General features: G+C 38.0%; 1 protein-coding gene across 1 annotated transcript in view; it reads left to right on the top strand.

Moving 5' to 3' along the window:
- Nucleotides 1-405: 405 nt before the first annotated feature.
- LOC109098733 (neogenin-like) overlaps nucleotides 406-25,986 on the top strand; it is a 113,547-nt gene continuing 87,966 nt past the window's right edge. The window contains exon 1 of the mRNA XM_042715005.1: nucleotides 406-979. Coding sequence (XP_042570939.1) covers nucleotides 907-979 — 73 coding nt within the window. The 5' untranslated portion in view covers nucleotides 406-906. The remainder of the gene's footprint in view (nucleotides 980-25,986) is intronic.

The following is a 25,986-nucleotide window of genomic DNA, read 5'->3' as shown; positions in this document are numbered from 1 at the left end:
TTCTTTTGTGTTCAACAGAAGAAAGAAACTCAGACAGGTTTGGAACAAGTGCAAGGTGAGAAAATGATGACAGAATTTTCATTTTGGAAGTGAACTGCTCCTTTAAGGATTAAAATAAGCATTGCAACTGAAGTTTTGCAACTAACGATTATTTTGATAATCAATTAATCGGCTTCACAGTAATGATTCACAAAATGTCTTTAATTCTCTGAATATATATATATATATATATATATATATATATATATATATATATATATATATATATATATATATATATATATATATATATATATATATATATACTCAAAAGCAATGTGATTCCTAAATTAGTAGTCATCGCAGCACACCGGGATCCAGATGTGCGCACGCGCGCTACGCACCCAAACGCCGTGATTTTTGACTTTCCCGGGCCAAAAAAAATCCGGAATCCCGTGAGAATCCACGCCTGCTTTTTCACGCACCAATGCCCACTACAAGGCTCTCCAGCACCACACGCCGTGCGCTCACGTTGGATATTCCACTGCGGCTCCGTTAAATCTGTTGAACGCGTCTTTCTCCGCGCGTCCAGAAACACGCCGGTCGGTCTCAGGCGCGTCCGAACGCATTTGCAGCCGCTGCCTTTGTGTGTCGGCTGTGGATTGACTTGATGCCTCCTTTAAAAGCCCCCTTCGGGTTTTTAACTTCAAGAAAGCACCCGGACCCTTCGTCGTCTCGCCATTGACTCTTACGGGAGAATTAAATGTTTATTTTTTGGCACCGGCGGAGCGCGAGATCTTGCCGGTTGCGGACGATGTTCAGCGTCTTTGTATAAAACACCTTGTGGAAAAAAAAAACTTCACCTAAGAGAAAACACAGTGGATAACTCCTCGAGATTATTTTGTGTATTTGTGAACTCGGAAAGTGATGGCGGACCCCCCACGGCTGCTCGTGTTTTTCGCAAGTCTCATCTCTCTCCGGTTCTGCGGCGCGGATAAAGGCAAGTTCCGTCTCTCGGTCTTTATTACGTGCGGTGGACGCGGTTACGAGCGCAGCATCGACAGATGCAATGACAACCTTCTGCATTTGACTGTCCGATATTAATCTCTCTCATTGTACTAACACTAATTTCTACCCTGATGTAGAATTCTGTTTGTGGTTATATCTGGGTTTGTAAAAGCTTGAAGGTGTTAATTCTGCATGATCTTGCTATTTAATGACTGATATCTAGGTGATCACCCCATGTTGCTCTGAATGTCTGTCACGTGTATTGTAAACTTAATGCCAAATTAGTCAGATTACAGATTTGGAGGTTCTGCTGGTAAGTAGGTATTGGAAAGAAGAGCCCTTGCTCCTCATCCATTCATCCAGACCAAGGGACGGGGACGCTCTTGACCCAACCAAAACGAAGAGCTGAAGGTAATGATCTATTGTCGATGGTAATAACGGGGCCAGGTTCAGACATTAGGGAACCTTTACTGATAAAAGGGAATATTCTGTCTGACTCAGATGAAGATCAGTTCTCTCAGCTGCTGCCACTGAGATCCGCTCTGAGGTGAATTTGTAAAATGACTCCTTTAGTCACACACCAAACAGGGCTTGACAGGAGAGATTCTTGCAGTTTTTGTTCATTATTTGGCTGAAATCGACGTCATTTGTCTTTAGACGATAACATATGTTGAAAAGCAGAGAAAAAAGCACTGTTTTAAATAAGAATCAGATGTATTTATTGTTCCAATCGTGGTTGCAAGGTTGTCTTGAGAATTGCTTTTTAAATTGGGTATGTTGAGCCTTTGTCTTTTCAGCATTTTAAAGGATTCTAGATAGGACTTGAATGGTGCTTTGCACAGGTTACTAATCATGTCGTCCCTCTGAATACACATTTCTCTGAGGTTTCAGACACCAAGATTGTAAAGCCAAGCCACAAGTCCTCTCTCTAAGATAGTCGCTCATTTACTGACTATTCACAATGCTTTATAGAGTTTCCTAGATTTCTCGGTGGGAAAAAAAAGCAGTGTCAAACCGAATTAGCCTCTGCGCTTGTGGCACAAAGCTAGTTTATTTCAATTTGGGTTACAAAGAGCTTTAGAACCGTTCATACTGGACGCATTCCTGCATTCAGATATGGCTAGATGAAGTGGAAGAGAATATAGGAGTCTTGAGATGTGTTTTAAAAAATTTAACTTGTTTTTAGCTCAGTAGAGTTACGAGAAGTCCACTTTCAAAGATGGGCTACTATTTACAGGCTTTTCACAAAATGCTTTATAGAGATTTGCAAAGTAGTTTTTCTGTTTAGGCTTGATGGAAAAACCATGTTGTGAAGTTTTGTCTAACAGAATGAACCTTTCACCTGTTTGGTTTTGTTTTGATTTAGATTTGACACGCAACAGTTTAGCAGAAGCATCACTTACGGACTTGTTTTGTTCACACATCAAGTGCAAAGCATGCTTTGAATCGAACGCCACGATTACAAAGACACGAAATGCTGCTATTCACATGCATTTAAAAAGTTAGTTTGAAATGCATGTGATGCACATATAGATTTCAATTTTGGGCACGTTTCGGTGATGCTTAAAATTTGCAACTTTGATTCAGATTTCTGTGCACGTAATGTAAGTAAGTCTTCCAAAGTACAGCAACTCTCAAAGTACAACAGACGTTCTAATGTTCTTGTGTTGACACTGATGCATCATAAAAGCCTGTAAAAGGTTTATCAGATGAAAACCAGTTTGCCATCTCTCATGCCACTTTGAGAATGGCAGTGGCTGGTCACAGTTGTCACGCTGTCTTGGCATAATTGCTTTTGGCACAGCAGGTAAAAGGCACAAATGGAGACATCTGTAGCTATCTCCATCTCTCATTAGCTGTGTGTGTGTGTGTGGTTGGGGCGAGGCGATGGGGGTCTGTGGTCTTGAAAGCAAGCTTAATCCTCATCAGTGTCAGGCTGAATGATTGAATGACATTTTAGCACATCCAGTTGACCCCCTCCTGTTACCGCTACTAGTGGGATATCAACAGCCCGATCTCTTTCACAAGGCTCCAGGGTAAATTTGTGAATGTACACACTCGCTCTAATTCTCTCTTGGGCTGGCGCTTTGTGAGAATGATGCGCGAAGCCATCACGGGAGACCAACACATTCATCCTGTGTCTTATCTGTGTGCTCTTGTCTAAGTGAGACTGACAGTGGGCAACAGAGTGTTTGGTTTCTCCCATTGGCTGCTTATCAGTTTGTTGAGTTTTCACCTTCCAGATTGCCTGTGGCTGATTGATGCTGTGTGCACTTGTAGATGTAGTTGTGAAGTGTGTAAGTTTGTGATTGGATTGAAAGATGCTCGGATAGAACTATTAACTATTATGTGTGCTGTAGGGCTGCACAATTAATCAAATTTCTAATAGTGATTAGAATTACGTATGCCACAATCACGTAATCGTTCAAAGCGGCAATTAATCGTTCAAAGTCCACTTTTGTTATTCTGCGTGCTTAAGATGCTTTTTTTCTTTCTACATGTTATCTTAAGGGTTTTTCCCATTATTTTAATTTTAGTTTTAGGATAACATTATAATGCTATTCATATTTTTACTTTTTTATAATTTAAAGAAGAAACCAATGCGATGTATAGTTGACATTTGAGGCTTAATACTATAGAAAAGCACTAAAGGTTTTTTCGGCATGCAGTTGCATCAAACAATGGTAATAACATCAGTCAATGTAAATTGTGATAATCATAATTAATAATTGCAATTATAATTTCGAGGGAATAATCGACAAAAAACATCTTTAACATAATAAATTATATCGTACACACCAGGGGTTGTGTAGAATTTTAACTAATTTTAACTAGAAAGGCTTCATGGACAGGTCAACATGTAGTTTATATATTTCATAATATATTTTTTTTTAAATTAACTTTTGTGGACTGTGGTGGAAGAGCACTTCATTTCCCAGAATGCATTGCATGTGATGGAGTTCTTCCAATTCAACTTCCTGTGAGTTGTAGCCAAATTGATTCAAATTCCAGTTCATCATTTGAAAGGAAGCTAGTTCTTCATCTCCAATGAGTTTTGCCCAACTCTGGTGCAAATTGTCTTTCTAAATGATCATATATTTTTGGTGTGATAACTTTTTAAATACTTTGGTGATTTAATATATATTCATAACCATTCTGAAATTTGTGATACAGCTTGTCATAAAACTAATAAAGCCAAATGGACACTCAATTGCTTCCTTGCAAGCACAAAAATCTAATCTCTTTCAAAAGTCTAGATGTTCCAGAGGTCTAAAAGTTAATTTTGCTAATACTTTTTAGTCTGGAACACGTTGAAACCCTGCGGTTTGGTTTTGTGGAGCCACTGAGATCCATGAGTGTGGAAAGGATGGAAAATTCCAGCGGGAGAGTTGATGTTTGCAGTAGGAAGATGTATTTGTCCTTCTCAATATAGCGTTTGACTAGACGGACCCTCAGCCTCTCACTGGGAAAGGTCAGAGCCCTGAAAGACAGGGGTCACCCTTGATCTCTCCTTCTGCGGTCTCAGTGAATAGAGAACTCTTGCTGGTTGTTATTGCTTCTCCAACACCTCTCTTGGCTTTTTTTGGAGCTTGCTTGTAAAGAATGTTTAGTTTGAGGACGGATGCGGTGAAGGCGTCAGTTTAATGAGGTCAGAAGAGAGCTTGCTGAGAGGAGCCCAGTGTTTGACCCTTGCTGTGAGGATCTAGATACATGGCTTTTGTATGGATTGAAGTTCTTGACAGCTGTCTGTGAGAACCTGAACAAGCCATAACAAAACCATCTCTAGTTGTATAGTTTAAATCGTCAAAAAATCCAAGACACTGTATTCATGCTTCTTTAAAGTCGATCCAGTGGATTTGTACCTTTGTGACCTAGATGTGAAACTTTTTTGTTCCACACCTATTCCATTATCCTGATTATTTGATCATTTGTCCTTAGAAACTCAGCATCTGTTCTGTGTCGAATAGCAATCACTTCTGTTCACCCCTTCCGTGGTTTTTCCATTGGGTTAAGCAGGAGGCTATGAATAATGGAAGAGGACCTATGCTGTCTCTAAAACCGTGATTAATTGGTTTAATTTGATCATGTTGTACCTTCTGGGCTCTGTACACTACCTGATTTGTCCTCTACCTGCTAATGAACCGCTGGTAGCCATCGTGTGTATCATATCTCGGCTAGGAACAGCCCACTTTGACCCTCCTGACTATGAAAGTCCACTTAAAGGGATAGATCACTTGAAAATGTACTTACTCATGTCATGTCATTCCAAACCTGTTTGACTTTCTTTTGCAAAACTGAAAAGTGTTCTGCTCATTCAGTAAAAGTCAATGGGGTCCATTTGACAATATTGTTTGTACAAGTGGTCAACCGATATATCGGCCGATATTTGGCATTTTTCAAATATCGGCATTGCCCGATAAGTTTTTCTGCTTGGCCGATGTGTTCAAGGTGCTATTTTTATTTTGACACACAGTGCTCAAATTCTCCCTCTTGTTTACTGTCGTTGTCTAATATGGATAGAAGTCTGTCTAATAATCCAATAGAACGGTTAAACAAAGGAATAAATGTATACAGAAAGTATTATAACGATTGCTTTTATATTATTAGTAATTATAAGTAATAGAAAGGCAAACATTATAATACTCGTTTGCCATCAGCATTAAGCAAATACGCACTTATGTAATTTAAACAAATCTTTGAATGACTAATGAACATTTAATTTCACAAACCTTGCAAACTTAGTTGAATCCAGCTGTGAGATCTTGTGAAGTGTGCATGTGTATCCAGCATGTTCTCTGCGTGACGGTCAGTCCGTGTGAATTGAATGCATTAAACTTTAAACTCGTGATTTCAAATTATGCTGCGCTTTATGCATTTCAGTGTAAGGATGGATTTTAGGGATATTTTTCTAAATTTCTTCTTTTGTGTTCCTCAAAGAGGTTTGGAAAATGAACGTAAATGATCACAGAACGTTCATTTTTGGGTGAACTATCCCATTAACACAATGCTTCAAGTGGTTCAGAAGATTTAGATAGCTCCATATTTTAAGAAACATAACCGTTCTTTATCTTGCTGATATAGTACTGACTTCCAGGTCGAGCTGTGTCTTTCAAAAGTAAAGCAATGGGCTGACATGGTAATTGGTCTCTGATTGGTGGGTTTGGGGGTATTTAACCATAGAGAGAATTTTCCAGTTCTCCAGGCCACATACTAGCTGCCTCCCGCTGATATCAGCTCACTTAGTCTCTGTAGGGAAGGCAAATTACTGCCTTTCTTGTGCAGAAACCTGCTGAAATGCAGTTAGCCATTTATAGGTCTGAACACTTTGGCCTTATATTTAACGGATGGCCTCACTCTAACTCTAGCATTTATAATGTTCAACTCAAGTTCAACTCAAGTATTCCTGAAAATATACCGTATTGTGATGCATCCATTGGATAAGTGATTGAGAGCAAGCTAATGGCGTTCTTTGTCGTGTGTAGCCACTGGGCTTCGATTATTTCTTTCATACCCCAAGTGAAGCCACAATCCCTATCTGAACAGATCTTTACGTTGCCTTACCTCTTACAAATGATGCATTTAAAAGGGCAGCCAAGCTTACGTTAATGTCCTTTTGCTCTCCGCTTTACCGAAAGGCTATAAAGGGCATCCAGACTCAAAGATGACTGGCGAATGATAAACCAGCCTTTCCTCCCCATTAGCTTTATGGAAGAGTAGCACAATTTGTCGTCAGGGATGAGATGGGCTTTGCTTGATCCTGAAAGTGGTTGATTTTGGTGATGTGGAGCAGAGATGCATTTGAAACCCAAGTAAGTTACATATTGTTGTGGAATTATTAAAAAGTTGGTGACTCCTTGTGGGCTGTTTGCCCGAGGCTCTTGTTTGTTTGTTTTTTGTTTTTTGAACATTATGGCCCATTTTTGGGAGAACTTTCTGCTCTTGTTCTTAGTATTAGACCTAGTGTTCCAGCCTTTTCTTTTCATGAGTTAGAATTTGCACGCATTTTGCGAATAAGAAGCAACTTCTTGTTGCCATCCCTCTGATACGTAAAATACTTTTGATGAAGTAGAATTCTTCTAAACTGGCAGTTCCTGCTGTGAACCCAAAGGAGGTGAGTCCAACATAAAATAGTGATAAAAGTAAAGTTTGAATAATCCATAACTAACTTAATATCGATCCAAATGCTGAAAGAATGATTCATTTGAATAAATAATCATGCAAGTATATTTTATGAATGAAAGGCTGAATTCTGCAGCGCAGATCCCAGAGTGCCTGCTGATGGGATTTCATTTAATGATAGTGTTGTTTCCCTCACTGCATTGCCAGGAAGCCAATTAATTTCATCCTCAAGTAGCGGCAGATCGCAAATATTTTGCAGGGTTTATCTCGGAAGCAGGCGGCCTCCCCTGTGCGTAGCCTCGCATCTGAAAGAAATTGCTGTTTTTGCTAATTAGACATGATTGAAGGCATGTCAGGAGTACATGGAGTATATACATGGAGTTATAATGGCAGGGAACATCCATCAAACATGCACCGACTCCCAGGGGACGCTGATTAACCCTTCCCCGAGATGAAACGCATAAATTGTGTGCTTTCCCCCCGCCGGTAGTGTGTAATGTCTGTCTGTTGCTTATACGAAGGCCAGGACGTGATTTAATCATTGGCTGTATTTCACTGGGTTCTTAGGGCACCGTCCTTGCTGTGCATACATCAATTACGCACGCAGACGCACATGTGCTTTAATAAGCCGGCGAGTGTGCTGTTGGCAGTAGCGGTGTCACTGAGACTGATGGTTGTGACAGCAGGCGGGTGATAATTAACCAAGATTCCTGCTATTCACTTCTCACACACACACTGGTTACACTGTATGCATGCCTTTTTTAAGAGGCACAAATGGTGCACTAAACAAGCCAGGGTCGTTGGTTCAAGTGTTCCCTCAGGGCAGAGCAGGTGACTGAGCATTAGCCAGTGGATAGTCTGTCCCGTTCTAAATGTGGTCTAATTACAGCTTAGAGAAGTGCTTCTTGCAAAGACATTAGCTCTGCCCTTGATCATCCGGTGGCTATTAATATATAAAATGAACTGTAATGAATCACATTAAACAGCCTTTTGAACAACATTCTCATCTCGTTTCACAAACTTGAAGAGGAATGTAGAGTGCGGCTTGATTTGATGTTGTAAAGATGGTTTTAAATCAGAATGGTGTCAGATCTGAATGTGGCTTTCCCTCCCGAAACTCAGTTTTGAAGATGCTTTTTAACTGAGATGTTGAGATTGAAGGTCAAGATATTCCCTCCGTAGTATACTCAATAGTCTTCTTTTCTCCCAATACTGGCATTTCCTATTTTTGTTATAATTGGATATTATTTAGCCTATTTAATGTGTTTTCTATTAATTTCAGCCAATATTAAATTACTGCTTTAGCTATTGGCGTAATTTAAAGAGCCTAACAGGAGCCTAAACAATGACTTCATTTTGACATTTACATAAACAAATATCTTCATTCAGTAGAATAAGAAATTCATTTTGTGTAGATTGATTTGGACTTGAACGCCCTTTTGACGGGTGAACTATGTTTCATGTAGTTAAAGAGACTAATTGAAATTAGTGATGGTTCTCTTTGTGTCTTCAGAGGTTTGCTCTGGGCCACAGTGGGGTTGTATTGATGAGTTTTCCTGTGGGGAAGCTATTGTGCATTATGCAGGAAACCAATAGGAAGAGCTGTTCATCTGTCTGGACTGCCTGTGTAAATACGGCCCTGGGTGGACCGCTGTACTGTGTGTGTGTGTGTGTGTGTACAGAAAGGGGTTGAAAGAGTCTGTATTTGGCTTAAAAGACCTGGATGAGAATACTGTAACATAGACTAGACTCTATAAGATTTGGTGTGAAAATAAGACTGCAAGAGCTAGAAATACAGTGCATGCAATGGGCCTCATCCATTAAACTTCAATTTGTGTAAATTTTCATAAAAGGAGTGTTTGCTTATAATGCTGCATTAAATGCAGTTACATTTTATTTGCGTAAGAATGCTTTTTATGAGCAATTTGCACCAATGCAATGTTTATCAGAAAATTTCTGTGTAAATGGTTCATACAGTGTTTTTGCATACATTGTTGCATTTAAATTCAATTCTTTGCTTCGTGTAAGAATGTTTTTACACAATACCATATTAAGTGGGTAAATTTAGGAGTTCATGTAGCTTTCTTGAGCAGGTTGTTTTAATTTTGATGCAGTGCTTTACATAAAAATGGTTTTCTGATCAATTTACACACATGCAATGCTCAGTTGGCTCATTTCTATGCAAATAGTTAATCGCAAATTGTCACATTACAGTTAATGCAAAAAGTCATGTAAGATACTTTTGCAAATGCTTAATGCTCCTGATTCCATTGTGTTCATTGAACTATTCTTGCATCTTATGAAATTTTCAATTTCAAATGTCACTTTTATGGTCAAATCAATCTAGAAATTTGTTATGTAATGCTTTTACGAAGAATTTGCTCAGATTTGTTTGGTTTATATTTCATTAGAGAGGACCGCCAGTGTCTGAGCTTTTCCAGAAAACTCTAAAAATACTGATATACATCTGATACACAAGGTCTTTTGGCACATATTTACAAATAATAGCAAACAACATTTTTACACAAACTGCTTTCCTCCATAAACTTTAGTCTTGTGAAGGCTTTAAAATGACCTTGTTGGTGTAAGTTGCCGTCCTCCTGTGTAACATAAGATTTGAGCCGCCAGCAAAGTTTTGAATCTGTTTACTGTATTCTTCCTGTGTTCATTGTTACAATCTCTGTCATCATATTGGCCCTGACGGTGAATTACGGCATGTAATTGAAAAGCGATGGGGAATTTAACGATGCGTACGGCTCCCCGGTGACCTGCGGAAAGCACTTGCTTCCTCTTATTTTCCTCTTTTCCACATCCGCGGCTGTGATTGATGGCCACAGTGTTTATCCTCCGCGAGGAAGAGAATGATTGGCCGTGACCAATTCTGTTAGTTGTCCGGGGGCTTCGGAGGCTTGCTTTTGTCCCATGAAACTCCGGTGTCATTTTAGGATGTGCTTTATTAATGAAAGCCAAAGGGTCGTTTATACACGCACCAACGGGGAAATAGAAGCAGCGCTTTTAAATGCAGATGATTCTGAACCTCAGTTATAGTGGTTTCTAGCATATCTCACCCAGAATCCTCAGAGGAGAGCCGCTCGGAGCCGCGAGTCATAGTCTTTTTGTTAGATTACGTGGGTGTCAAAAGCAGCGAAAATATTGCAGCCTCGCCTGAGTTTGGGAAGTGCAGATGCGATTTTGAGATTCTTGAAATGCAAATGATGAATTGAGCAGACTTAGTCACTGATGCCCTCTACTCAAGAACGTTATTGCTGGAAGAAAGTCTTTTTTTTTTCTTTTTTCAGACTTTCCAGAAAGCATCTTGGGTGGGTGATGCCTCATTGGTTGTTTGCTTTCTGTTTGGCTTCAAGTTGTTAAATTATAATATACTTGGATTTACTCATTTTCTACATTTCAGATAGATTGTAAAGGCTGTTCTCCATGACTCAAGTTGCATTGATCTCTATGGAGTGACCATAACGTTTGCATCTATTATGCGTTAAACTTTTAAAGCGCAGCTGGTGATTATTGGCCAATTCATTGAGTTGTGCTGCACAATAAAGATATGACATTCAGAGAACAATCATTTACAGTTTTAATGCAATCCATGATGAAAATTGTAAAACTGCCCTAATGTAACATGTTGTTCATGTTGTGGTTGAAATGAATTTTTTTTTTTTGGTGAATGCCCTGAATCTCTGATGCAAGTCATGTGAACCGACCTTCAAGGGTTAGTTCACCTAAAAATGAAAATTTACATTGTTTTTTCACCCTCATCTCTATTAAACCCATGTGACTAACTTTCTGCAGAATGCAAAAGATTATCGAGAAATGAGAAACAAGTTTTTTGTTCATGCAATGCAAAAGTCAATTAAACCTCAGCATTCTTCTCCTATTCTTACATTCATAAATGATTACAAAATTAATAAATTATGACAAAATTATTATTTTAAAGCAACTCTATTCTTTTAAAGCATCTCTGGGTCACTAAAATGTCAAATTGCTCTATGTTCTTTACATATTATTGAATCATAGATGTTTTAATTAAATGCGAAGACTCACGTAGCCCTCCTTTTAAACTCTCTAGCTACGATCTCTCTCTTTCATTGTTGTTCCTTTTTTTTTTAATGCTATGATGGATTTATCCACTGAAAAAAACAATTTACTTTCCCGGTGCAATTGTGCCATGACGACAGTGATAGATAACAGAGATGTCAGTTTATTAACGGTCCCTAAGTAGTTTATTCCGCTCGCTTTGAGGACCAGGATATGTTTTTTCCCTCCCACCCAGAGAGAGTTTGAGCATACATTTCTTTTAAGCCGTTGTGAGCACCTGCTGAGAAGAGATAAAAGAAACGACGTGGAAGAAGAGAGTTGGACTCTAATGGAAGGGGCAGTCGCAGACAGGTGAGAATGAGAAATAAAGGATGAAAAACAGAGATGGAGATGAAAACAAAGCCATGGATAGTTAGTTCCGAAGCTGCATGGGCTCCACCTAGAGATTATTTTTGATATAAGATCATTCCTTTGACTCATGCCAAGAAAGAAAGAAGGATAAATCCAGTTAGTCTTTGTAAAAGGACCTGGGAGCCTCTTAGGGCCCTGTCCACCCGTTTCTGCTTCTTTTCTAGTAAAAACAGAGACAGCGCTGTTGTTTGCGGGTCCTTTCTTCCTTTCTAGTGGTGCACTGATATTCACTAGTCCAAATAAAGTGTTAATTAAAGTGTTAAACATTTTGTATCCTTTGCAGTCGAGGTGATTTCGCAGGGTTTTTAAGAAATAATCTTAATTAAAAAGCAGTCAAGGTGATTTCGCAGTTGTGGAAGTGCAGAGGAAAGCATGTTGTTAAAGTGTGTGTGTGTGTGTGTGTGTAATTTACTGGTTTCCTTGTTCAGCTTGGAATCAGTTATTTATTTCCTAATGCCTCAGCTGTGTTTTAATTAAGGATGTGTGCTCGCTGCGCCGTTGGAAATTAATTTACATTTGCCTGAAAATAAGAAGTAATCAAAGATTTTTCAGATCAAAACCGGAGAGACTGCAGCACAATTAAAAAAAACCCTGAAGCGCAGAGCCTGTATCGAACTGATACTCGTCACCATTGACCCAGTTTGGGCTCCTCTGGGACTCTCGACGCCTCTAGAACCCGTTTAACCTTCTCGAGCTAATGATGGCGGTCAGGTAGGAAGCACAGGCACAGGACGGAGAGAGAAAGTGTGGGTATTATTAACTTTGTTTTATTAGACGACTCCCTATGGGTTACTGCGCTTTGAGGAGTGAGTGTTAATTGGTGTTGTTTTAAAAAGCCTTTGTTCTAAAGAATAACAGGGTGTGGATTTGGAGACCAACACACTTTTGTTCTTTGAAGAATGCTTTATGGAAGCATCTAGTGTATATTTTAATGCTGATAGTCCGTATATGGATGTTTACACTTGGTGTTAACATGTCTGATCTCTGCTGATTCGATCATGACGGTAGCATTAAAGGAATGAATAAATGAGTTTAAATAAACATGAACCACACTCACAGAGTTAGCTGTGGTCTTCTTAAAAGAGATAAGAGATGGTGATAGTTTTTATGGATAGATCAATAGATAATGCACAATATCTGCTTTTAAATATTAAATTGTGTTCACTTGCATGTTTGTTTAGCTCATTTGTTTTTCAACGACCAGTCAGAGTACTCCAAGCTCAATTTACCATGTTTTACCATGGATTAAAAAAAAAAAAAATTCTGCATATTTTCCCCAAAATAATCACAGAAAAGTCAGGGCTGCCCTGCTATCTAGGTATCGGCCATTGCAAAACTCGACTTAAAGGAATAATTCACCCAAAGATTAACATTTTTGGCCATCAAAGATGTAGATGAGTTTGAGTCTTCATCAGATTTGGAGAAATGTAGCATTGCGTCACTTGCTCACCAATGGATGTGAATGGGTGCCGTCAGAATGAGAGTCCAAACAGCTGATTAAAAACATCACAAGTAATCCACAGCACTCCAGTCCATCAGTTAATGTCTTGAGAAGCCAAAAGCTGCATGTTTGTAAGAAATAAATCCATCATTAAGGCGTTTTAACTTTTAACTGTAATTTCTGGCCAAAACATATGGCCATAAGGCTATAACATATTTCATAATAACGCTTGCTCCATTGGAAAAAGTCCATCTCCTGTTGTCTCTCACATCAGCTGTTTTGGACTGTTTTCGCTTGCAAAATGTGATTGATCTGTGCATATTTCTCTCCTGATTCAGGCGACTTTTTCTGTTTTTTTTTTTTACTGGAGACAGCAATATTTTGGATAGAGGGCTTGTATTTTAGCTAGCAGAAATGGTTTGAAAGTAAAAACATTGCAGCTTTTCCCTTTTTAAGATGTTAACTGATGGACTGGAGTAGTGTGGATTACTTGTGGATTATTGTGATGTTTTTATCAGCTGTTTGGACTCTCATTCTGACGGCACCCATTCACATCCATTGGTAAGCAAGTGATGCAATGCTACATTTCTCCAAATCTGATGAAGAAACAAACTCATGTACACCTTGGATGGCCTGAGGGTGAGCACACGTTCAGTAAATTTTCATTTTTGGGTGAAATATTTATTTAAATGTTTAATTGTAGCATTAAGCTCTGAATGAATGAGCCGCACTCCAAGCTGTTTTTAGTTACTGAACTGCTCCAGGTTATGAATTCTGTTGTTTTTCTTCACGTTGCAAGAGCTTCATGTCTTTATTGGCCAACAGCTAGTTCAGACCCATCCAATGAGACTTGTGCTTGGTTTCCTATCCTAACTCAGTATATCCGGTTTGTGAAGCAGGTTAATTGTGAAGCCGAAGCCGAGTTCTGTTATTAAGTGTTTGTATTGTGTTTTGGGAGACCTGCTCTCTCTGAAGGGCTTTTGTCTGTCAGCCTCTTTCTGCTGTGGAGATGTTCGGTGTAAACTCGTACTACACCACCGCCCCCTTCTCCTTCTGAAGCCAATGAACACAAGCTCCTGAATCAATGAGAAAAGGGCAGCTCGACTGTGATAAGCCTCACTTTAAAGACCCAAGGAATGAGAGGAGGAGGGTAGAGAGAGCGAGATGTGAGCTGAGACAAGACACAACATATGCTTCATGTGTACACACACATACACACAATCCATCAGGCGCTGCGGTGCTATTCTCATGCGTCTCTCTTGCTATATCCCAAGCCTTCTGAAGTTATATGATAGCCTTATGTGAGGGACAGATTGAAATTTAAAGCATATTTCAAAGATGATGCTCTTCACTGTCCCTGTACATTCAAATATGGTGCTTCTGCCTCAGGACATCCTTTTGTAATTGCCTTATTTTTATCTTTTTTTGGCAGGAACCATATTTTTACAATGCATTTTTGTCATTTTGGATCTGGAGTCCACATTTACTTGAATTATACAGAAAAAAGCAACTAGTTCATTCTTTAATATCTATGCTTCTGTGTTTAGCCAAAGAAAGAATGGTTTTATAATGAAATGATGTGGAGTACATAAAAAACAAATTTATGTATGTATTTATTTATTTACAATTGGGATGCTCAATATATTAGATTTATTATTATTCAATTACTAGATTTGTTTTAATGAATTATGGAATTCTTTTTATTTGTCAGTTATTTTTTAATGAATGTGAGATGCCTATATGAAAATAATTTTGGATTAGCTTTCAGTGTTTTCATTTTATACATTTATTTACTTATGTTTTTGTGCATTTTTATTAATTTATTGCATATAAATAGCAATTTAGAATGACTATATTTAAATATATATATTTGTAATTTATATATTTCAACTCTTTCCTGCATTCCTCCGTCTGTCTTGTTGCTGGTCTTGTTCTGTGGGAATCAAAGCGGTTTTCTGTTGCGCTTGTGTTGGTGCAGCTGATGACGATGGACCACACACACACTCATACCATCAGAGCAGGTGTTCTGTAAACATCCCTCTTTAAGAGCGGTTCACATCCTCAGCAGGAGTCTTTCAGCCCTCCCACACACTCACTGATGGCTCTGTGATGATTTGAAAACGTTATTGCTCTGAGATCGCTCTTTTATAGCTCAGGAGACTCAAAGAAATCTTCCAGGTTCAGTGCGAGTTAAGCTGTATTGACTGCATCTGTAATGTTGATTGCTGTGTCTGTTTTTTTTTTTTTATCCCCTTCCCACTTTTGGTAAAAATTGTGGTGACTTATAATTAAGGTGCATGGGACAATGCAATAAGCATTAAGAGCCAATTTTTTGTATCTGAAGTATTATACTGGAAAGGTCGATAAAGTAGCGTTTACCCAAAGGAACTGTTTTGGTAATGCATAACCAGAAGCTGAACCATCTAGAAAAGTAGTCTCACTGCTAAATGGACACTTTATAGCTCAAATGGACATTTATTGAATTATTAATGCAATTCATGAGCTTCATTTCTGCTTTAAACCCTCTGGAACACTGGTGTGTGTGTGTGTGTGTGTGTGTGTGTATGTATGTAATATATATATATATATATAATATATATATATATATATATATATATATATATATATATATAGAAAGAGAGTGAGAGCGAGAGTTTAAATAATATTTACATTTTATTTTCTTTCATTTATAACAGAGCCAATTCGGAGAGAAATAAAATGCATGGAAATTATTTAAATGGAATACTGAAAAAAAAAAACAATTCACAAACTCGTATTGAACCGTGGATGTCGTACCGAACAGTTCTGTATTATATTGAGAGTTGTGTAGGGATGTAACGATTCACTCAACTCACGATTCGATTCACAATTCGATTCGATTAACGTTTTTTTTTTTTTTTTTTTTTTTTAAACAAAATGATATTTAAGACAAATTATAAATTAAATGTGTCCTTTTATTATTGCTTGGACAAAATGCTGTATTTCTTTGTGAAACTGAAATATAACTATAATAATATACTAATATAGTAATATTATTATTATTATATAATTATAATATTATTGCTCTTTAACCTTTCTTACCATGTGAAATTAATTAAAATTACTTTTCTTCACATTTCTCTCTTGATTCCAAATGAAAAAAATTAAACAATGTAAATGTAAATAACAAAACTAAATTGAAATTTTAAAACAAGCCCTAAATCAAATAAATAAGTAACACAAATAATAGAAATCTCTTCATATAAACAAAATAAGGCTTTGCCTGTGCTCTTTCCATTTTAAATTAGAGGCAACCACTGCATTTTTATCATGATCCAAACACAGATGCTGCATACATGCAGCATGAGCAATTTTTAATCTAAATTAGATTGTATAATTTTGAAATTCTGAAGCAAAACCAGAATGGTTTGACTTCAGTTTTGTGAAACTATACATAAAAATATCTGCATTAAACAGCGGTCGAGCTGAACGAGACGCAGATTCACTCTCTGCCAGCAGGTGGAGCTTAAAGCGTTTCCTCGGTTACCGCTGTAAACAAAGCAGCACTGCACTTATGAACTTTAATATGCTTCATACAGAGGCAAGATGAAAAAAAAAAATACCATCTAAACTTTTCTAAAGACAGTAAGTTCAGACCTCAGACATGTATTCATATAAACTCCTAGCCCTAAATGAATCGCGTTTTGTTTAGCATCTCAACCGATTTGAATCGTCACATATTTGAATCGATTTGAATCGCTGTTAATCGTTACATCCCTAGATTTGTGACATCCCTAATATATGTGTATATATGTATGTATGTATGTAATATGTTTAAATAAATATACATTTAAATAATATTATGCTGAACTAATTTATGTATTATTATTATTTGAAAAAAAAAATACTGTTATCTGAAATGACATAACCAGACCTGTCCAAAAAGCTTAAATTGTATTTAAACCAGAAACGTTCCTTTGGAATGGTGCCTTCAGTTTGCTCAGTGGATATCAGCTTTCTCTCTGATTTGTCTGCACATTTTATATGCTCATGTTGTGGTTTGTTTTTCCGTGAGTTCGCTGGAGTTCATCAGTTTAGCATGAACGTTTAGCTCACAAACGGTGAAACGGGATCCTTACGATCCGCCCTTCCCTCATTGTGTTGCTCCTTCTCTCTCTGCCTCTGAATGATCAGATCTGTGGTTCTTCTGGATCATCATATCACACTTCGACGAGAGAAACCCACCACCGCAGCTCTCCCTTGACTTGAGCCTGATTCTCTTTATCCACCTGTCTGTTTCCTGCCGGGTGCAGTCGCTGGGAAAACAGAGCTCGCTTCGGAGCGGCGTGAAGAGGCACTTGAGTGAGCAGCAGCTCTGAGAGAACGAGATGAAGCCAGACCCACATCTCAGGCTTGTATGGAGCGAGCGGCTCGTTCTGTTTCACTTGAGATGGACTGACCCTTATTTCAGAGCGCTGCGGCCGTGCCATGAGCGGAATTCTAATGAGCTTCTTGATGTCAGTGCTGTGGAACGTTCTGTCAGATTCCAAAGTAAACGGATAAAATATTTATCTGTTATAAAACGAATGGCCACTTTGAAGCCATTTTGGCATTTGTTAACAGCCTACAACTTAGCTAAAGAACTACTTGGCAGAAGATGCATCGCCATTATTATTATTATTATTATTATTATTATTATTATTAATAATAATAATTTTATTAACTATTTTTGAACGTGGAGCACAAAAGCAGTCTTAAGTCACTGGGGTATGTTTGCAGCAATAACCGAAATTACATTGTAAGGGTCAAAATTATAGATTTTTCTTTTATGCCAAAAATCATTAGGATATTAAGTAAAGATCATGTTCTATGAAGATATTTTGTAAACTTCCTACCATAAATATATCAAAACTTTATTTTTTATTAGTAATATGCATTGCTAAGAACCTCATTTGAACAACTTTAAAGATGATTTTCTCAATATTTAGATTATTTTGCACACTCAGATTCCAGATTTTCATCTCATTTCTTTTGTATCTCGGCCAAATATTGTTCATACATCAATGGAAAGATTATTTATTCAGCTTTCAGAGAAAACTGGCAATGAAAATTTCTCAATTTCGAAAAATTTGCACTTAAGACTGGTTTTGTGGTACAGGGTCACATTTGTTTTTTTAGAACCATTTTTTTTTCATCTAAATAATTTTTTTATTATTTGTATTTTTGTATTAATTATTTTATTTGTATTTGTTTAGAAACACAATATTATAATAATATTAATAATAATACTTGTATAAATTATTTTTTTTTTTTTTACATTTTTAGAGACCTTTTCTACTCAAATTGTTGTTATTATTATTATTATTATTATTTTATTTAAATTTTATATTACATTTAGAAACATTTTCTCCTTAAAATATTATTATTATTATTATTATTATTATTATTGGAGTCTTTTATCATAATTCTTTTGCTGTCTAAGAAACTTCTTGAGGCAACATTTACAGAGATTTTTAACGTGATTAAGAGATGTTAAGCAAACACAAAGTAAAATGACATTTTTCAAATCATACATTTACACCCCGTTGTTTAACTAGAAGGATCCTCGAGATGTGCTTTAAAAGATGCATGCAAAAAAAAAAAAAAAAAACACATTAGTCATAAGCTATAAAGTTCTCTGTAGTCATATTTACAAGCTAGTGTAGAGATGCAGGAGGTATTTCCCTGTTTGCTTGGACATGATAGTTTTTGTGTTTTTACATTGCACAGATTGGTACAGACAGGTTGAATGTATGTCTCCATTTTCAGCGAGACTGTGAGAGCTGCAGAAAAACTTGCCGGCGTGTTTCTGGGTCTAATGTTTACTTTGATATGCGGTTGCTTCTCTGGGGCCTTTGGCAGCACTGTTGCTCCTGGTTTATTTATTTGAGGATGAATTATACACGCTGTCCTTGGTGGAAAAGCCCTCAACTTGATTCTCTGAATTTGGCTTGTTAAACATTGAGGAGTCTTGGTTATCCTGAAGTCTCCTTTTGATTGTGTGTGCATCTGATTGCAGTTTATTGACATATAGACAGACTGTGTTGCATCAGGAAGTAATTGCCATTTGATTTCAAACATTCAGATTAGTTTGATTTTCTAAAGCTGTAATAACTATGTCTGGTGACTTCATTTCCAAAATCAATAGAATTTGCTCTTTGTTGTTGTCTGATCTGAGACCAGTTGTGATGCTTTATTCACGATGGATTCCAGTGGCGTTTGTGCACTTGAACTCGCCCCCCCGTCAGCGTTTAATGAAGACCCCTGCCGCATGCAGCAGGTCTCTGGCCATCGTTCTGTCAGCGCAGAGATTTTTATTGGCATCCAGAGTCCTTCTGCGAACAACTTTCTTCAGGGATACCGCCACGGATACTGGTCTTTTAGCCTCGAGTCTCCATGGTGACGCCAAAAGAGTTCGCTCCGAGCACCCATTAACTTTCCATTCAGTGCTAATTAATAACCCTTGCACAGACAGGGCAGGAGAAATGGCTCTGCCGTGTCCAGAAAACACGTTCGTCTCGGGTCCTTCACAACCTGTCATACAGTAAATTATTGTCCTTTCAATTCCTGGCCCGCCTTCCCTGCTAATATAGCTACATCTAATTTATTATACTTGATTGAATTGGCTGCCACTCTCTGTCAGGTTATTATGAGCTTTTACGAAGTCATTTGTTCTGCTGTACGTGTTTTGAGACGGTTCATAGTCGGAGTTTGATTCAGTGGGATTTGGTTGAGTTTCTGTGAATCCATTTCGGTGATTTTTTTTTTTTCAGTTTGTATTTGGCATTATATTAATGTTTTAGACAAAAATAAATTGTGAATACATTATTTTTTCTTATTCACTGATAGATAGATATAGATAGATTATGGAAATATCTTCACTGATTTTACAATTCGATTCAATAATGATTATCATGTCAACGATTCAGTTCAATTTAATATCACGATGCGTTGCATCCTCAATTTTCACTATTACTGCACAAGGCTACATTTTCCTATAAATTTGATATCAAATTTATTTTGTGCATTTTTATTCAATTATATAAACAGGCTACTTTTTAAAATAATTACAAATTAATAATACATCAAAACAATTGTTTAGAACTTAACCAACTTAATATAGCTTAAAAAAAGCATATAAAAAAGTAATAAAAGGGGGAAAAAGACAATTACTAGTGATAAACACAAAGTATCTTTCAGTATCTAAGAGTTTATAGACATACAATCATAGTTATGGGTTTTCTTTTCCTCAGCGTTATTGCTGTTTGATTATTACTGATGACATCAGCTTTAATAGGCTGCATGCACACTAATGCACAGATGTGTTTCCACATATCAGATGTTTTGGCCTGTTCTGAAAACATAACTGACTGTGTTTACATCAGTTTTGTATCATAAAAGTATTCGGAGATGCAAGTGCATTTAACCGCATATGCTAGAAAAAAAAAGTTAAAATGTAAATTTTATGAGTGGTGCAGACTGCAGGGCATTTACTTGTAATGTTTTTAACTTTGAAAAATGAAAAAATTCTAATGCATTTTTCTGCATCAATCTACATTCATTTGATTTAATCAGTGAATGACTGCAAAGGTTGGGGTCACCTTGTCTAAACCAATGCTGAATTTCCTGCGGCACACACATGTGTAATAAAGTTACTGCGGGCTACGAGATAACCATGCGTAGGACAATATTGGTTTTGTAACCTTATCTCTGACAAGCTGTAGGATTTGTGCCAGTCAGTCTGTCCTGTTAGAGTGTGTGTGTGTGTGTGTGTGTGTGTTACAGCTCTTAAACATGTCCTGGCAGAGTTTGTTTGCTGGCGGGCATATCAAGTGTCTCGCCCAGAGTGTGTGAGCACGTTCATTTCTCTGAATGAGACTGTGAACAGAGTGATTCAGGTTACACAGCCCAATGTTTATTTATATGCTTAATTTCTCATGTTCCACCCCCGCTAACACTAACACACATACGCTTTTGTCTGGCGAGCATCTTTGAGCATCTTGTGTTATGGCAGCCTTTGCATTAAATTAATTTAGATATTAATCGAATCCCTCTGAGCGGCACGATGCTGGTGTCTCGCTGTCATGGCGACGACCCACCTTGAAATCTATTTGCATTGTAATGGCATGGTAATCCAGCGTTTCTGCCCTATTCATCTGCGTCTCTCAAATGCCTGCGCACGGAGATGTCAACTAATCCAGCCTCGAAAGATTCAACAGTTAAATCCACGTGAATGCTTTGCAGTCTTGTGCTGACCTGAAGTGTAGAGCGCTCCGGTCTAAACACGTGATTGTTCTGTGAAATTAAACTGTGAGTTTTTTTTTTTTTTAAGAACAAAAGTGACTGGTGGCTCTTGATTTTATCCATTAGGAATGGATTTGATTGCGAAAAGTGTCTAGGAGTTGAAGTCGAACGAGCAATTATGTTGAATATCAAGTGAGATTGTCTTGAAAATGACATTAAAGGGATAGTTTACCCAAAATGAAAATTTGCTGAAAATGTGCTCACCCCCAGGCCATCCAAGATGTAGATTAGCTGGAGAAATGGAAGATTGCAGCACTGCTTCACTCGCTCAGCAGTGGATGCTCTGCAGTGAATGGGTGCCGTCAGAATGAGCATCCAAACAGCTGATTAAAAACATCACAATAATCCACACCACTCCAGTCCATTAGTCAACATCTTGTGAAGCGAAAAGCTGCATTTTTGTATCAAACAAACCCATCTTCAGAACGTTAAACCTTTTTGGCGCAAAAAAATCCATAGTAACATAAAAATACATAATTCCTCCAGTGAAAAGGTCCATGCCCTGTTATCCTCTCACATCAAAATCCACCCACAGATTTGTTTAGAGCTGTTTTTTTCCTTTTAAACTGTGCTTGATCTGTGCAGATTTCTCTCCTGATTCAGACCAGACCACTTTTTCACTGAAAAAAAAAAAAAAACAATATTATTGATAGAGGACTCGTATTTTAGTTGGAAGCAACAGTTTGAAGTTAAAAACGTCTTGATGGATTTGTTTCTTACAAACACGCAGCTTTTCAGGCAGAATAGTGTGGATTACTTGTGGATTATTGTGATGTATAACATGCATCAAATTTATTTTAATATGTGAATGTGGTCCAAATCATAGTTGGCTATCTCTGATTTAGAGAGATTTTGTCTGTATGCTACAGATCTGTCTCACATGAGGGGGGAAAGTTGTAAATGAACAACTTTGACCTGTAGACCGTGCCAGTTTGATTTTTTGGTCAGAAATTGTTTCCTGGATCTAACGTCTGAAGGCGAGTGTTATCCTCCGTACTGTTAAACGCAGCAGCAAGCATTGGCTCTCACTGAGATGTGAATCGTCGCAGCAGAACGATGAAGCTGTGATTTGGTAGATTCGTTCTCTGTTGACTCAACATGCTGCAATTTCTTGCTGAACAGCCTTGCAGACACGTTCCTGAAAGATTCATTGATCTCTTAATGTTTTTCTTTCTCTTTTCCATGAAGCATGCCTCACTTTTTTCCCCCATTTTTTGTGTTCTCTCTTCAGCTTTAGATGAAATGATATTTAGCAGCTCAGATTTTCACCTTCAGAACATGTCGAGTTTATTGCTGTTAGCACACGTTTCTGTTTACAAGCTCAGATTAGAGACCAATTAAAAGCTTCGTTTAGATCAGGTTTAACTCTTTCCCCATCATTGACGAGTTATCTCGTCTTTTAGAAGACAACTCAACAAAAACACACACAAGTTTTTACAGCTTTTCGTGTTTTCACTGTTATACACTCGGGGGCGCTATTACACATCTTCTGAACGAGTACAAAACCTCCTGAACAAAAAACACACATGAACAGGACGGAAAAACTAGCAATCTCTTATGTAAACAGATGCATATTAAAAATAATGCGATCATCAGCAATAGACAGCATATAAATGAAAACTGCATAATGTTATGGAGTAAAATTATAATCCAGGAAGTAATATATGGCTGTGAAGCTTTGGAAGTGTTGATGGAAGCCATTTACTGGATTTATGCTTTGATAATCATACTGAATATTATCAAGATGTAGTTTTTGATAAAAATGTGATTTTTCTCACCTTTTTGCTCAAAATTATAATTTTTTATGAAACCTACCCATATTCAAGTGTTGATTAAAAAAAAAAGAATGCTTTAAGCTAGAATAAAACAGATTTTTATTTTGGTGTATTGTATTGCATATTCAAATATTCATACAGCAAAATATACTGTAGGCCATCAAATTTTAGTGAAAATAATCAAAATCGCTGGCGGTGGCTGGCAACTTTTTTCAAAAATGCTGGCGGGGAAAGAGTTAAGTACCTCATCATAAACGCACCCGTCTTCCTCAGGCTCGGGCCCGAGGGGCTCCATAAATATCATCTACCAGAGTTGCTGACACAGAGTCCAGGGTGACAATGAATTATTTAGCTCACAGTCCAGGCGTCATGGATTGGCCTCGTCCCGGGTCAGTTCAGGGCTGCGGAAAACACAACTTTCTGCCTCCATGAGCACATTCTGCAGGTTCGGTAGACGTCACGTGATTCATGGATTCACCTTCGGCTGAACCCCGGGCATAAGAGCCCCGCAGCTTCAGGGCCTGTCTCTCCTGAACAGAGCTTTTCAATAATGAAGGCGTTCGCTCTGAAGGAGATCTGCTCGCTAAGTGCTCAGGAACATCTCTCTGTCAATCATGTTAATGTACGGTCTATTGAATCTAATCTTATGGCCTATTTGTCTATATTCTGTTGTTCGATGTGTTTGTTTAAAGCCTCGTTTCCACCGAGCAGTACACCATTATTTCCGTTTCCACTGGCAGAAGTTGTGAATGGTACCAAAATTGCGAACCGTAACACTTTTTTTGGGACCCTTCCATTGAGGTTCCTAGCACAGGAGTTCGGTACCTAAAGGGGTGGAGCTAGACTCACAAGTGACTCATCGTCACTTGCAATTCTGTCTAATGTTCTATCGTTCTCGTTATATTTTTATCATGATCACAGTTCAAATGTGATTTATTGTGCAGGCCTTTGAGTCCACAAATGAAGCGTCTAGTGTCAGGAGCAAATTACATCAGGAGCAAGTTACCCTTCTCCATCCCCAGCTCCTCCTTTCACCACAGTCAGGACTTGGCTTTCTGATATTCCTTATTGAATCAGACTCCTTTTTATCTTGAATAATCTTACACTTAAATATAATTTAAGAACTTTAATGATATCTGGGAGTAGGGGGTGTATTTCTGCTCTCCCTGCTCATTCATGACAGAAAAAGCCCAGAACAGAACCATTCCACCAAACCCAAACATTTTGACAATAGTGACCCTGACAGAATTGATTGCTATTTTCCTGTTTATCACTGTAAAGCTGTTTTGACACAATCTGCAAAGCGCAATAGAAATAAAGGTGACTTGACTATTTAATTAAATATTGTTCAGTCTATCTGTCTCCATGGCATTTCAGATGCACTTCACAGACGGTCATGGCTAAATTTAGTCCCAGAAGCACAGGTGTTAAATCGAGTTCATTTATAATCATCATTTACTCATTTTCATTATCACTTGCTCCTTTGCCCTCATCTCTCTCGCTTTCTCTCAAACTGTGCTAGAGGTGACAGAACCCAGTGTTTATGAATCCTCTCATTATTTTTGCAATTGATGCTTTTTTAAGCTCCGCCCCTCTTGGTTACCTTTCCTAACTCACATAGGATTTATCAAACATTTTCTTAGATGAGCTTTTACTCTTTATTACGGTGAGACTGTGGCGGATCTGTATTCTTGGACAATTTCCATAATTACGCTTGAAACCATTCAACCACGCGGATCCTCCGCAGACTGACATTAATAAGGAGCCTCTCTGAGAAAATGGTCAGACAGCGTCTAAGTTATCAGTTTTAAAGACGAGGCTTAGCAAAGGTCGTTTCCGAGGCAGAGTGAGTTATTGCATTTGGATGAAAGATTATGAGGGCAAATAATTTATTTTCTTTTGGAGTAACGAGCACCAATAAATCGTCCCCAACAAGACCAGGAGCTTGTATTTAAGTAAACACGACCGATTTTGATTTCATGGCTTATTTTTGCCCTCTTAACGGCGCCTTTTATGTTGTTGAGGATGCCCTTTAGAACATGATTTAACAGTGACATTTCCAGAGTATTTCTTCACGGTTGTCAGTGCCCTCACATAGCTCTATCCAAAAAGAAATAAGGTTGCACTTATCTCTGAATATTCAGTAATGCTTTTGCTGGGGGAGCTCAAAGTCACTTTCAGATCAAAAAAAAAAAAAATGGTAATCTCAGTCAATCTCATGACAATAAATCGGATTTTTGATTGGGCACGGATTTCTCATTAATCGGGAAGCATCCGTTATGGACACAGATGAATGGAGGAAATGCCCCTATAACCCCATTGCTCTTGGATGCCGTAGATCATTTTCTAGCATTGGCCCTATTAGATTAAATCTGCCCCCAGCTCAGGTGGGGGTCGTAGCCTCGGCGAATGAATTAAACCGTGTGACGGTTAATCTGAACTCATCAGACTAGTTCATAAATGAAATCCTCTCTAAGGCTGGGCAAGAACGATGGTAGGTCAGAGCCGGCGGCTTACTTAAACTCTGAGATTCACCTGATTTTAAGACCTCAGTCCATATGGCTCAGATCAGTGAGCGATTATACGGCACGCTGGGACACTTGCTTGCATCTTTATCTTGGTTAAAGAGGCTGTACGGGCTGTGAGCAAGAGGAAAGTCATTGAGAAGAAAAACGATCATCTGGACTCACAAAGGCATCAGATTGGTTCCTCATTTTGCTTTTGCGGGGCGAGAGGAGGCATGTTGTGAATGCAAATGTGACCTCTGAAAGCAAGGAAGGCATTAAGCTCCATACGTGTGGTGTGGGTTTAACAGAACATATATTACAGTGTAGTGCTGTCACTTTGTGTTGGAGTTTTCAGACTTTTTGCAAGTGATGT

Source organism: Cyprinus carpio, chromosome A25, assembly GCF_018340385.1.
Source record: "Cyprinus carpio isolate SPL01 chromosome A25, ASM1834038v1, whole genome shotgun sequence".
Lineage (NCBI taxonomy): Eukaryota > Metazoa > Chordata > Actinopteri > Cypriniformes > Cyprinidae > Cyprinus > Cyprinus carpio.
Note: the sequence above shows the minus strand (reverse complement) of the source record. Positions and strands in the feature narration are given on the sequence as shown.